The 15,398-nt window shown below is 43.8% G+C and overlaps 1 protein-coding gene and 1 long non-coding RNA gene across 16 annotated transcripts in view; one reads left to right on the forward strand and one right to left on the reverse strand.

Annotated features, from left to right (window-relative positions):
* TFDP2 (transcription factor Dp-2) overlaps positions 1-15,398 on the reverse strand; it is a 40,547-nt gene that overhangs the window by 16,232 nt on the left and 8,917 nt on the right. For 8 of the 14 annotated variants that reach the window (XM_085513009.1, XM_015871482.3, XM_015871480.3 and 5 more), the window contains exons 2-4: positions 11,185-11,278; positions 5,131-5,197; positions 351-454 (exon numbers count right to left, since the gene is read on the reverse strand). In XM_085513009.1, coding sequence (XP_085369135.1) covers positions 351-454; positions 5,131-5,197; positions 11,185-11,199 — 186 coding nt within the window. In that variant the 5' untranslated portion in view covers positions 11,200-11,278. Of the gene's footprint in view, positions 1-350; positions 455-5,130; positions 5,198-8,943; positions 9,042-11,184; positions 11,279-15,398 lie in introns of those variants that run through there. The other 6 variants (XM_085513016.1, XM_085513014.1, XM_085513018.1 and 3 more) reach the window with 2 other exon arrangements.
* LOC107318081 (uncharacterized) lies at positions 8,575-10,040 on the forward strand. 2 transcript variants are annotated; one of them, XR_014933212.1, is made up of 3 exons: positions 8,575-8,661; positions 8,774-8,818; positions 9,959-10,040. It is a non-coding gene; the product is annotated as an uncharacterized LOC107318081 (long non-coding RNA). The 2 variants fall into 2 exon arrangements; XR_014933213.1 differs by lacking the exon at positions 9,959-10,040 and adding an exon at positions 8,962-9,042.

A 15,398-nucleotide genomic window follows, 5' to 3' on the forward strand; every position in this document is an offset into this window, starting at 1 on the left:
TCGTGTTTGTGTATTTTCAAGACAGACATCTCTTTCTATACCATGGTGCCATCTAGTGGAAATAGACATTTATGTAGCATTTTTTTTTTCTTAATATGCCTTTGACTAACAGTTGCAGTGTCAGCTGGTGAAGTTGTTTCCATTTCCAGTCAGAAACAGAAAGATAACAGGAGCAGTAATCCTGACATGTCATCACCTTCCCATCCACGTGGGATACTTCAGGCTTACAGCCAAGGCTCTGACTTCTAGCAAGGCCCACATCTTCACTTTTCCCGTGTTCCCATATTATGTAAATAGGAAGTTACGTATCTAGTTACACAAGTTTGCATTGCTGTCATCACAAAACTTACCATTTGGGGTCCAACATTCACATTGATTGGTCCTAAGGTTTTTGGCAATATCTTTGTTGGGGAGTTGGTACTGGAAACTGGTAGTGTGATTACTGAAATATTACCTAAAAAAAAGGCAATAAAAAGACAGTTGTGACTTTTGTAATGTACAAAAATACTTTGCCAATTCTCACATCATACACAGAGTGCAATTGAAACAAGTCTGCATATTTATTAATCCTACTTACAGTCACAAGCACATGCACAGAGTATGTATCTACATGTCTTCATACTTCATACTTAGAAAAGGATGTTCTTTATTTGTGGCACAGAAATAAAAAGGATGCATCTATACTTAATTCTCATCTTCATATAAATTGAACAGAGATAATAGAATTGCTCACAACGAGACGAGGATGTTTTAATGTTCTGTGCAAAACCCCTTTGGCACCTGGACTAACGCTGCTACTAAGTACTGCTTTTCCAAAAGGCAGATCTGTATCTGAGGAACCTTCAGAATTACTCACCCAACTCACCTACAAGAAAAACAATAAACCACACACTTGCAAACCCACAGCCCGGAGTAAATCTTTGCTATGGTATGAAATACCTCCTGAGGTACTGATGGAGTATAGAGCAGTCCACAACTTCCAAACACCCTGCTCATACACCGAGCTCAAAAGCTCTCTACCCTGACTACTTATTTGCCACTTCTCACTCTGGCAGCAGGACTTTGCTGAGGATGTGTCAAGTTGTGCCGGCACACTCAGCAAATCCCACCTCACTGCAGCGTGTTGCTGTCAGTGGCTCTGCTGTTCACATACTGCTGGGAGGTTTTTTCCCCACTGCTGCACCTGAACATTTCCATACCTTCTCCAAGCTGAGCTCTCACGCTGTTTCTCTTTGTCTCCTTCCTCAGCACAGAATGAATTGTTCCTTTGGCACCTCTGATAAAGCTGCATGCTAAAGCACAGCACCATTTTGGAATGTTGGCATTTAGCCTCAAGTTTATCATTGGGCTGCATCACACAGTCATCTCCAGCTTAAATATGCTTAAATATTAAGCATGTTAAATATGAAGCGTGTACAAGAGCCTTTCTGGCTTCAGTTAGAAACAGACCTTACTTCCTTTCATACCGCACAGACACAGCGGGATCAGTCTCTTTTTAGAAGTGAGGCCTCCTAAGACACCATGAACAGAACGAAAGAACAAGAACCTTTTGCATGGTAACAACACTCATCCTGAAGCATTCTCAATGGCTGAAAAAATGATGAAGTTCAATTAATTACCAATAAAGTATTCCTTCTCCTTGTTTCCTATGAAAGGATATCATAGTCCAAACACTCCTGTGACCTGCATCAGTATAGCAGATATTTTAAAACACTACAAACATTTAACAGTGGGAACAGATTTTCATCTCTTCTCACAGAAGTCAGTGCATCTCCAGATGCATCGATCACATCCGCAGCCCAACCTGACAAAGCACATTTGCAGTGCAATCACCAGTGTCTCCTCTGCACACAGTGGAGCAGCTGCTGAGCCCAGCCCAGCTCTGCAGAGACGTGAGAACATCACCAACGGAAGCAGTCAGTTCCACTACAGCGAGACAGTTCAGCTACTGGCTAAGACAACTGCCTGTGTTTTACACCAAACTGTTGGGGTTACTTGGCCTCCTCTTGCTGAAGATCCAGTAATTACTGAAGTTTTGAAGGGAAGGTTGCATTACAAAACAGTGAGTCACCAGGAACAATCCCTTTAAATCTTACTTGTGAAAGTGTAGAAAAAGTACAAAAAAAAAGTCCTGCTGTTTGCAAAGCACAAAAAAGAAGCCATAAAAGATTTCTGTATTCAACCTGAGGAAGCAATAACACCAAACTAATTATATATACTTTATCATATAGCAGTGGTAAAGGCTTTAAACATGATCAATGTCCATATAAACACCAAGTCTTAATAATGCCCATCATACGGCGACTAAAAAGGGTGCACAGAATCACTGCAATAGAGCAGTGTGTGCAGTGGGGAGCTGAGCACAATGCGACCCATCAGCTTCCTGGTCACGGTCATCGTACAGCACGGATGGAGAAGGTCAGCATAGATGGATCTAACTGGAATGATTTGTATAATAATACTCAGTTCTTACATCATGTTTCTCAGCACTACAAAGCACAAAAGAAGTCAGTGTCATTATTCCCATTTTACCTATGGAAAACTGAGCACATGGGAAAGAAACTGAGTTAAAACACCCATAGAGAGGCTTTAAGTACAGAATATTTAACAGTACCACAAACTGAGCACGTTTGCTGCTCAAGCAAATTCAAGATAAGAATCTGTCAGCGGACACACGTCTGATTGTGTCAGAGCACGAGCACTGTGCGGCTGCACGCTGCTTTTCCATCACTCGGTCACTGCCAGTACTGCTCATTCTGGAGAATAAATAGTGTTGCTATTCTTTGATATTTAGAAGACCATAAATACGTAACTATTGTGCTTCGTGGCCTGTGCAGTACATATACAGAAACATATAAAGTCAAAGAGGTGTGTAGAACAGGAAAAAACAAAGATTTAAAAAAGATGGAAACAGAAGGGTCCAACAGCCCTCCATGCAGTGATATAGGAAGCTGTACGCTTGCAGTCTTTTGTTGTTCAATTCCTCACAAATGTATAGGAGTTAACAGCTGTGCTGATCTCAAACTAGCACACACAGGCCTGGTGACAACCAGTGCTGCTGCCTTGCTCATTTCAGCAGGTCTCTTCACGCACACACTGAACTCCCCAGGGCTCATCAGGCCTCACCATGGAACCCACAGAAGCTCCAGTCTGGTCAGACACACAGCAGCACAAGAATGAATTTCAGCAACCTCAGCACCAGAGCTCACTCCTGTCCCAGGACAGCGCAGCCACACCTCTGGTTATGCAGTGAATTGGCCATTTTTGTTTTCTTTTGCCAGAGGTGAAAAAGGGGTATTTTTCCACTGAACTTGTTCCCCAATCCAGTAAACTACTGAGCCACCTGCAATGGGTAATGTGTAAACGTAGCCCAGATGGACGAAAAGCTGGACATGAGACAGCAATGCACCTCAATGGCCAACAGTATCCTGCGCTGCATCGGAAGAGGAGTGACCAGCAGGAGGAGAGCGATGATTGCCACCCTCTACTTTGCCCTTGTGAGGCCCCACTTGGCATATTGTGCCCCGAGGCTGGGGCTCCCAGTACAGGAGGGATGTGGAGCTGTTGGAGCAGGTCCAGAGGAAGGCCATGAAGATGATCAAAGGGCTGTAGCACCTCTCCTATGAAAATAGGTTAAGGGAGTTTGGCTTGTTTAGCTCAGAGAAGAAAAAGCTCTGGGGAGACACCACTGCAACCCTTCCAGTACTTTAAGAAAGCTTACAAGAAGAAGTGGGACCCGCTTTTTACACAGCCTGGTAGAGACAAGACAATGGAAAATGGCTTTAAACTAAAAGAGATTTAAGTTAGATGTTAGGAAGAAATATTTTTAGTCAGAGGACGGTGAGGTGCTGGAACAGGCTGCCCAGAGAGGTTGTGGACATCCCATCTCTGGAGGCAGCTGGATGGGGCCCTGGGCAGCCAGGCCATGGCAGGGAGTTGGAGTTAGATACCTTAAAGGTCCCCAGGAACCTAAACCATTCTATGATCTCTCTTTTACTTTGGAACACAACATAAGCCCATCATATTTCAGCTTAAGACCATGGTGAAGGCACACCATGAACAGCAGCAGCTGTAATATCTCAGCAGAGATGGCAGAGGTTTTTAATTATACCTCAAGGTAAAACAAATGAACACATAAAATAATATTAGTGCATAATACTATTGAAAATACAGAAGAGCAGAGGGAAATAATACATTGACCATCCCACAAGCAAAATATAATGAAGACTAGGAGCAGTAAGATGGAGGTACCACTACTAACAGTAATGTCTTACGCTTTATGAAGTTATTCAGCTCAATTATTCTCTGGACAAATCAATTGTTTGCTTCAGAAATTGTTTGAAGATATTGCACTTCACTCTTCTTCCCAGCCTCATGACTAGGGAATTATCTTGCCAGTGCCTCACAAATACTTCTCAAAGCCCTAAAACCAGCTTGTAGTGGTACAGTTTAGAAAACAAGGAAGCTATTGTAGCTCTACAAATTACACCTGGATTCTTGCAGTTTTTGACTCTGAAGTCTGATAGACCTTTACAACATTTACTTAAAAAGACTCACTGAGGCGTTTCACAAATTGTAAATCCAACTCTTCCAGTACTTAGAGGAGCTGCAGATGTATTGCATCGCAATCTACAGCTGTTCTGATGCCAACACACTGGTTACAAGCGATTCACCAAGAATGTAAGATGAAATTGGATAGGACAAAACTATTATTTTTAGCTGTCCAGCCACTTATAGAAGTAAACCAACAACTCCCACTCCTGTTTGGGAAGGTGACTGACTACAATTGAGTCTAGGAATTTCAGGGCGGGAAATCAGAAAATCTATTACATTACTCACAGTCAAGAAAAGGAAACAGAAGGACAGAAGGCTTATTTTACACTTCAGCTGCTTTTACTGCCATCCCTACTCTGCCTCTGTAAACTTCAACATCAGAAACACCTGATGTTTGTAACACATCACATCTACCAGTGTGACTGCAGAATGTACGTTTTGAGAAACTGAATTCTGGGCCTCCCAAAACAACACATAAAGTGCTGTGAAATCAGAAATATTCATTTAGTAAACACAAGAGAGAAAGAAATCTTAGCGTTTGCTTCTCTACTACATATGCAAGTAGAATTCTCTTACCTTTTGTTGGACTCTGGTTCTGATCTATAAATCCTTTCAAGTCTCCATTTGTGGGAGTCACACCAACCTGAACAAAACATTTTTCAAGTCTTAAAATATGACAGACCTTTCCACATTTTCCAGTAAGCAACTAACAGTATTATGAAAGTAATCTGTTCTGCACTGCTGAAACATCATAATCCTGTGTCGTGCAGAGCCTAATGAGAGCATGATATGTGAAGCAAGGTTCCAAGACATTGATTGTGTACAGATGAAGATGTTAACTAAATTTCTAATCAAGTTCTTAACTAAAAAAAAAACCCAAATCCTTGTATATTCTCATACTGTGCAGTACATGACCCAAGAAGCACATTATCACTGTCTGAGTCACTGAACCCTCCGAGTCTTACAGGGCAGTTGCCACCAACAACACCACACAGCCCATAGGTTTGAGGAGCTGTGACTACTGATGTGTTTTATGTACATCCTCTGGTCTTCAGAGACTGTTTACACAGAGAGTAAATTATTGGAGACACAGAGAACTTAGTCATATTCAGAACAGTGCATCTCTGATTTTGGCATGTACACAAGGCACAGAAAGGTGGAGTTTGTGTAGGAAAACACAAGGTCACCACTCCTAGGCAGGGAGGGAAGAGATGGCAAGTCCGCAGGTGGCAGGCAGTGAGGTGTGCACCCAGCAGCAGGTAGCAATGCAGCACCCAGCAGCTTCAGAGCGCTGCACCTGAGGCACCTTAGTGAACAAAGTATTTTGGTTGGCTTCCAAGACAGAAGCTGCAATAAGCGCCAAGTGACGGCTATGGAGGACAATTCCTCCAGCAGGAAATTACAGAAACTACCACAACATCTTATAAAAAATGCTACAAAACGTGAGCGCTTTGGTAAGTGACTGGGACAAAACGGCCAGGTATCCAAGTTAAGCAACAACCGTGCTGTCAAGGATCAAGTATTTGCTTTATATTACAGATGTATGCAGTAGAAATAGGACACTTGCTAGGGCTACATGCAGAACTGTAATCATATCCAATTAGAGAACGGTTTGATTGCACACAAATCAAATGGTGGCAGCGCATCAGGGCAGGGCTGAGCAGGGATGGGTGCCGCTGCACCGCCAGCACCTCTGCCAGCGTGGGGACAAGCAGCACCTGCAGGCACCCGTCTGCCCATGGCAGGGCTGCAGTGACTGCTCCTGCAGGAGGAGCACGTCGAGCCCTCCCTGACAACTGGTGCACAGCTTGTTCCCAAAGGGATCTTTGAAACTGGGGCTGGAAAGTTCAGCGATGTGCACAGTCACAAAAGGACTTTCCAGCCGCAGAGGCGCCACTTGAGCACACTACTGCCTACACACAGGGAATATACAGCTGGCTTCTCCATAGGCACCCTGCCTCTGTGAGAAGTTGAGAAACACAAATAGGAGAATTTTAAATCAGAGCTTCACTGAAGGAACCAGGCTGGATACCAAGTGTTGGATATAAGGGAACAACTTGTTCCAGAAGAAAGGGTAAGAATTAGGATTCCCAACAACATCCTCAAAGGCAGAACTTCAGCTCGGGATTTATGGCTGTACGTTCCCCATCATCTCCCAGTGAGCTTCAGTGAAGCCCTGGTGATGACACACCGCAGTGCTATCTGCCCAATGAGACTCTGCAGCACTTGTTAAAATTCAAATGTTTACATTGCGTTCTCTGAACACTTGGATGATGGGATGGATTTGGCCCTTAAGGAAATGTTGGTCAGAACTGAAGTCCTGAGCTGTTTTTTGTCCTGTCCTTCTGTGATCCAAAGGACACCAATTTCAGTCTGCACAGAACACACACCCGCCATGGTGACGGTCCTACTGACACAGCTGCACAGAGCACCCACTGAATGCATGAGCTTCTCCTCATTTAAGAGCTTGAAAACAAATCTGAATTTCTTGGGAGCTTAAATGAGAAGTGACAAATCAAGAAGAGTGTTTCTCCCACAGAACACTGACCGTAACTAAGCTGAGGAGGAAACTAAGGTTTCCTCAAGGAAATCCAACAAACTTGCTACAATATTATGCTACTACTGCAGAGCAAGTGTTTCATTTATAGCGTTTCATTCTGATGTTAGTGAGGCTGCAGGTCATGCTGTTACCTGCATTTCTGTAAGTCACTGCTTTTGGGTGTCTTTTAGTTTAACCATCCAAGTATTAGCGACCTACATCCTGGCTAATGGAAGAAATGCAATTTCTATTTCACATAAATCACCCGTACATTTTAGATGTACTCCAAAATGGATTTTAAGGAAGAGAAAAAAATAAGTACGTAGGTTACTTTGCAAGTAAAGTCTCCAATGTGGAAACCACAGCAGATACAGCACTATTTGACAGAGCAAATTCTCAGCTACCAAGCACTGCTTTTCAACACAGTCACCACCATCGGCTGCTTCACATGGACGTGCTGATGGAGGCACTCCACGCTCCGTGCTGTGACAGCTATGCACAGCAGACCAGAACATGGCTCGCCTTTCACACTGCTGACACCACTGCTAAAACACACCGCCCACCACCTCACTGCACTCACACCCACTGCCTGGGCTTCAGAAATGCTCAGCAGGCAACAAGGAATGTCAGTGGGTGCCGTTTTTCCACATGGAGAAATTCACTCCCACACCTTTGCTCCGTATGCACGTCCATGTCAGACACCATTCTGTCAGGCTCCATCTGTCACATGGCGACAGAACACAATGGCACACCAGGGGGAAGGTTCAGCCTCTGCTGTCGTACCACCAGCACCCACCTGACATTGTGGGCCAACAAAGTAAAATAGGAGGCATTGCTTTTGGAGCAGCCCTTGTTATGTTACAAGTAACTCATTCTTACTGAGACCATATTTGAAGACTTCAGGCTGCAGAGGTATCGTTCAGCTTACACAGGTATCACTTATTGCTTTTTGTACGACTCCTACTTTGTTACACTGCCCCAGTGTCCGGACTACTGGGATGGCAGGGGCTGGATTCCTGTTTCTATCTACAACAAGATAAATCCAACCCTGAAATAAGACAAAGCAAGCAGCTGGTAACAAGCACCTGGTAACAAGCACCTGGTAACAAGCACCTGGTAAGCTTTGCATCCTATTAAATACTTTCAGCATTTATTTTTCAGTTCTAAATAATGACTAAAAAGTTTCCAAACGGGGCTGAGAAAAGTATCAAAAAGAGAATCTGGGGAGTTTCAGATGAGGTAAACCTTCACAAGTTGCACTTACAGTTATCGGCCTTCTCCACTGCTTGACACACTTGCCAGGTACCAAGATCCCTCTGCAATCCTTCCTCTCATACAAGAAATTCTTTCTCCAATCAACCTGAAAAGTTTTTTTTTCTCTGCCCTGGAATCTTTCTGGATTATAGCACAAGGAAGTTGCTCATGGGTAGGGAAAAACAGCCTGGCTACTTCTATATTCCTGTAGGCTCTTACGGCCATTCAACTGACCTCACCTGTGACGTGACAATCACCTTCTGAGAAGTGATGACAAAGCTCTCTGCAAGGACATTTATATAAATACAGATCAGGTAATCAAAGCTAACAGCTCTTATTCACATAACCTTCCTGTGGCACATTATTTATTTTGCCCTAAAAATAAGTTTCTTGCTGTTTTTGTTTTCCGCATTTCTCAATTTTTAGTGCCTTCTTACCTGAAGGACAGATGAGAACGGAGGTATAAAACAGGTTAGAAGACATGACAGAGGAATAAAATAACTTATTATAAGGCAACTTAAACAACATCTGTGTGCACTGCATGTTGTAAGCACGGAAATATTGAATCTCCAAGAGAATTCAAAACTTTTATTCACCATTTTGTTATTCATCAGTGGTTGGCTGGGATTCTTCTATAAGCAACGTTCCACAGACACTAGGAAGCGTTCTGCCTTTCCTGAAGAGAGCAGCGTGCCCAGCCTTGGTAATTCCCCCAGCAAGGAAAAACAGCAACAAGGAATGTTATTCTCAACCTCTGTATGTGTTCAGCAGACTGAAAATTTGAAGAGCACAAGCGCCCATAGAGACAAAGTAGCTCAGCCCTGGTTGTGCATGTGAGATCACAAAGACATTTCGGCCTGAACTTGCTGTACTTTGCTGTCTCAATGCATTAGGAGCACACACATCTCTAACCGACTGCATCCCAGATGCAGGGCAGTGATTTTGGAACACAGAGGTGGCAGACTCTTGGTGTGCACTTACTTGGTGGCATAGACACCCCTTCTAACTTTCTCCAAAATTGCACAAACTCCAGTATTTTCAATATCTCTTTCCTTGATGCTTCAACAGAATAAAAAGAGATGGAGGAGATACCTCTGCAGATAAGCTCTGTTCAGAAATTATCTTCCACTTCAACCTCTGCACATCAGTAAAACATTTCAGACAGCATAACAGATAGCAGCCTTACATTCAGAACAGATTTCAGGCTGCAGAAACCCAAAGATACAAACCAAACCCTGAGCTCTACATTTCAGAAGCATTCCTTGGCCTTCAAGTAGCAATAGAATAAGTGGGGGCTGATGCTGCTGGCCAGTATGTGTAGTAATAAGTAACTGAGGTTAGGAAATGCAGAAAAAGTGCTGCAAATAAAGATAGAAAGCACATTGTTACTCCTGTTATTATTACACTTGTTTTCTGGTTGGTTGGTTTAGTCTATTGGTATTTTTTCCCCCAGATCCTTTGGACAAGTATATTTAACAAATATAAACTAGGTTAGCACAGTTTATTTTAGAAATTTTTATAGCACGCATACCAATAAAATGCTTACTCTATAAAGAAACTACAGCCTTGAGTTAAAAGTACCTAACAGCAAAAATATGGTTCTATATTCAGCACAAGGGAATGTTGATCAGCCTGGATGCCATTGGAGGTTTTAAAAACTGAAGCCCTGAGCAGCCCTGGACAAAGCCCCGAACAACTGCGCTCTGCATGAAGGCGACAAGGTGCTAAGCAGGGCACTGGAACAGATGGGACTCCTGAGGCTCCTTCCAGGGTATGTGACCACGCTGCAGAGCACTCCAGGGATTTTACTGGCACTGCTGTTTATCCTTTGACTACACTGAAGTAAAGGTCAAAACCACAGACATCAGTAGAATTATCTATTTATACTACACTTGAGCATGGCCTACAGAATAAGTAATACACATTAATTTATCCTCTGAGTTGGTCAGCTGGAATCAAATAGTTAAGACATTGGAAAGCCTTTCCTAGAACTACAAAGCAAATAACTTTACTAATAAAATGAACAGAAAAGATCTTTCCAGGTCTGGAGAATTAATTTAACCAAGCTATAGCCTTGACATTGATCAAAATATGCACAAAAGCTTGTGCTGCTTCTGAACATCTGAACTGAAAGCCATCCTAACACTCCCTGCATGTTTGTTCTGGGTACTTTCTTCTTAAGCCATGTTGGTTACTAAGCCTGTTTGAATTTAATTAAACCACAGGATGTTTTACCAAAGGCGACAAATTGCTGAGGGCTCACAGTGATGTTTGCTAACTGACCACCTTAATCAAATCTATTCTGTATACAAGTTGTGTACCTCAAGAAGCACTGAAAATCAGACCAAAAATGAAGGTCAGGATGCTATCCATTCTATAAGCTTCCTCAGAACTGGGGGTAGAGAAGTAAAAGACAGAGCTTCTGGACAACACACTACAGTCTGGCTATGTGGCAGGAAAGCCCAGAGTCTTCTAGGAGCACACAGACATTGGTAAATAAACATGTCTGCTCTTTTTTACAGTTGTGACACTGGGACTCAGTAGGATCTTACTCTGGTGCTTCAACAAAACGAGAGGTTTGCAGCAATGTTAGTGGAAACAACAGCAGAAGCTCCTGCTTTGATTGTTAACCTGACCTATAACTGATTCAACTCTGTATCATTAAGGAGCTTCCAACTAGTTTACATGAATAAAATACTGTAGAAGATGTTTGTAGTATGCAAAAATATTGTCCATTCAAGAGAACTAATGCAAAGAGCTTCAAATTCTGAAAGTCAATAGCGACTGGCAGCACACTGGTATAAAAAGGAATACATGGCACACAACTATAAACTTACATTTTTTGCCGTCATGTCAGAAGGTCTCGCTCTATATTCTGTAAAACCATAAGATGTCCCTTTTCATCTTCACAGAATCTTTAAAACCAACACCCTGTAAGAAAGAAAATTAAAACATGAGAGTTAAAATACATTCTCAGATCTATCCAAACTCTGCATCACCCCGGGACAGCCCAATTTTGCACGTATTTATTTTCAGTGAAGTTACTCACCACAACAGGAGGTTCAGCACATATACTAGAAACTTACAGTGCTTGAAATACTCAGAAATGAAATCTTAAATGCAGTCCGGATACATTCCTGTGCTAGCAGAGCTTATCACACCATTACTAAAGTCTTGTAGTTAAAGCCACGGAACCATTTACATCAAATACAGACTGACCACAAAAACTGAAGGAGAATTAATCTTTTCATTGTGTCTTTGTAACTGTCAATTGAGAAAATGCCTAATTCTATCACAGCGCACATACAAAGATCTCGAGAAGGAGCAGGAAACACCAGGAAATGTACAGAGACAGCAAATGTGCTAATTCAGGAAGCATCCAAAAGAACCCCAACCCCACTCCTGTTCTAATTCCTTTTTAAATATTTTCAAGCCTTTGTAATTAGTTATATTAAAATTCCAGGGAAGATAAACATAAACTGAAGAATTCTCCAAGTGACTTCTCTCTCTCTCTCTCTTTTTTCTTTTTTTTTTTAATCAAATCTTCCACAAGTCTTACAAAAGAAGAAAACAAATTACAAACATTGGCAGCACAAACCATTTTAGAGACAGATAATCTGATAAAATGCTCAAGTACTCTGAAAGTACTTTGAAGAACTACTTGCTGTTAATAAATGGGGCTTAAAGAGACATCTGAACTGTGCTTAGATGCACGAGGGAGAAAAGCTCCACTTCCAGGAGTGGAATTGATTCAGAAAGATCTTAGAAAACACCTGAACTGATCGCTGTGAGTCTCAGTCACTAACAGCAGAACTCACCAGCTGCAAACGCAAGTACAATCTATGCTGATTCCTTTGAAATTCAAACTGCAAGCTTTGAGTGTGACCACTGTCATCACCATTTCTAAGAGAGGACCAAAAATGATTGCAGTAGTGTATGTGGCTCATGACAGTCTCTACTGACACTGCATTCATGAGTATGGATAACGCAGATAAAGAACCAGACCAAAAGAACCAAAGAACCCAAGTTGGAATGGACCCACAAGGGTCACTGAGTCCAACTCCCAACTCCCTGCAGCACCATTCAAAACTGAAACCCCGTGTCTTAGCAGCCAAACGCTTCTTGAGCTCCTGCAGCTTGGGGCTGTGCCTGCTGCCTTGGGCAGCCTGTTCCTTGCACACCATCCTCTGGTGAACAATCTTTTCCTGGCCCCCCTGACCCATCCCAGTCCCAGCCCCCTGCTCTCTAGGAGCAGTGACAGACCCCATGGCTGTCACACAGAGCAGAGCTCAGCATTCCTCCACTCCCTGTAAGGAGCTGCAGCCACCATGAGGGCTCCCCTCAGCTCCTCTGCTCTGTGCTGAGCAAACCCTAGGGACGTCAGCAGCTCCTCATACCTCTGGCCCTTCAGACCTTCCACTGTTTTCCTGCCCTCCTTTGCACGCAGACTAACAATTTTATGTCCTCATATTGTGGTGCCCAACACTGCACACAGTGTGTGAGGAGAGGCCACACAACACAGATTAGAGTGGGACAACCCGTTCCCTCACCCGGTGGCCTGGTGCACCCCAGGTATGGTTGGCCCTTTGTTCTGCCAAGGCACTCTGCTGGCTCAGATTCAACCTGTTGTCAGCCAGAACCCCCAGATCCCTTTCCACACAGCTGCCCTCCTGCCTCTCATCCCCACGTCTTCTGTACGTATATCCTGGGCACCTCCACTCCAGGTGCAGAATTTGGCACTTGCTCTTGTTCAGCTCCACACAGCTGGGGATTACCCAGCCTTCATGTTTGTCAATATCTCTCTGCAAGGCCTCTCTACACCTGAGGGAGCCTATAGCTCCTCTAGTCCAGTGTTGTCCTCAAACTCAGCACACACTCAAGTCCTGCTTCAAGACACTATCTCCAGATCAAGCCTTTACACATTTAGCACTTGATCCTGAAGAGTGAGGTATGATTTAAAAGGCTTAAAGAACATCACTGAGTTTGTTAGCCTGCGTTCTAAATTTCTACAATATCCACTAGAAGCATGAGGATCAAAGAGGAGCTGCACATCTCCTGTTTACGCCATCATGCAAAACATACTTAGTGGTTTTTTCTGGTTGGACCTACATAGCAGCCTTAGGGACACAGCTGACATGGCAGAGCATCAGCTGGGTGCACAGCCACTCCATGCAGGAGCCGTGCTGTTGAAATCATGGAGCATTTGTCAGAAATAAAGACAAACTGGGAAAAACACACATATGTGCAACATACTCTGTTTTAGTCAGCCTACACTGACCAATACACCTTTCTAATACCCATGTTTGTCTTTATCAATTAAAAGCCCTGCTTCTGGTATCTTACAGTCCTAAACTGATAGTAACTAGCTCTTCTCCTTTGCATTTTGTAGTTACTCTTCTACTGCCACTCAAAGAGAGATAATCCACAACTGCTTGAACAGTGCAAGAGAAGGGTTGCCCTCACAAGAGCCCTGGCTGCCCTTGCCCTGCAGGGAGATCTAAACTGGAAACATCTGTGCAGCTGCCCAGGTGTCCAGGCCATGCAGGGAGCAGCTGCTGGGCCAGAGAGCAGCCTGGAGGCAGCGGAAGGCAGAGATGGCAGCATCCACAGGGCCACTGCCACTCAAACACCCAACGAAAGTCACCACCCTAAGCTGGAGCTGCTCCAGCCCTGCCAGGCCGTGCTGCAGCAGCAGGGAGGGAGAAGTGCCAGACTCTGCCCTCCCTCCCGCTGCCACTGAGCAACAAGCAGGCTGCGGGTGCCACCTCTGCTTCTCTGCTTTCCATGGCATCTGGACTTACCCAGCACATCAGGAGCCTCCCCAGCTCCCACAAGCAGCAGAGCAGCAGGATCCTTGGGCCCTCCTAACCCCATCCTTTAATAAGGCCATTCCAGCAGCAGCCATATTGATGCTGCCTGCGGGGCTGCCCCATACGGCACCTGCAGCTGTAATGGGGCACATGCAGGTGCTGGGCCAGCACCACAGTGTGGGACCCACAGGGGACAGCTGGGAACGCAGCACCTGTTATAGGTTTAAGCTGAGAGGTCTTAGGGAGATAGTTCTGGAAAGACATTTGAGTATAAACCCGAGAACCTGGAGACACTGTCACATTCTTTTATTTATGTATCTATTTGTCTATTTAATGGTTCAGGGAATGAATAAATGTTTGAATAATGAATGTTTTCAGTTGCCACATCCTTTTTTAGTCATTCCTTCATTCCATGCTCCTTGATCTCCATCAGACTGTCTACAGATCTCTTAGTTTATTCAGGTACTGTATCACTTCAGCTGCTATTAGAATTAAAGGAAAACACGCTACTCAGTTTGGCAGTGCTCTCCCTTTCCTACTGAATGAGCTGTATCTACTTCCCTTGCTGCCCCAACCTGCTGCAGCTATTCCAGCATTTGAATACCACGCTCTCTGTCTACTAAGACATACGGTAGCAAAAAGAGCTTTTGGTTTCAGTTCCACAACAAAACATCCAAGAAAATAACAAGCACTTTTATCTGGTGAGGAAATAATTAGAAGAATACAAAGTTATCTATTAATATTCCAGGGGAAAAGGGACTGCTAGAGCTGTGCAGCCATCTTGAAACCTAGAGAGCAGCCACAGAAAAGCCATGTGGTGGCAATGGCCCACAGCAAAGATCAAACACTGACAACATGCACCACGTTTGTAAGTCAGGATTCTGCCGTTCCTTTTTCCTCCCCCACACGCACCTTCCAAGCACATCACCTGCAGCTCTGGCCCAAATTCATGATGCATTTTCCCTTCCCAGTCTCACTTCACGAGGCTTTACAAGTAATTTACTCAACTAAAACACAGCAAAGAAAACATTTTCTAGGCAGTTTCAACCTGCTGGCAGATAGGCAAACTAGTTTAATCTTTGACAAGTTACTTGCCATCAAGCTTAGTGATCCAGAAGGCAGCGTCCATAAACTATTACAGTCACTTGCCGCAGTGCTTTTCAGGCAGTGCAAACAGTTGGTGTTCTTCCAGCTTTATGAACACATTTTGTCAAGCTCAAGAAGCCAGACTTTGTGACCCC

Source organism: Coturnix japonica, chromosome 12 (genome assembly GCF_054131305.1).
Source record: "Coturnix japonica strain WE chromosome 12, WE-NBRP24, whole genome shotgun sequence".
NCBI lineage: Eukaryota > Metazoa > Chordata > Aves > Galliformes > Phasianidae > Coturnix > Coturnix japonica.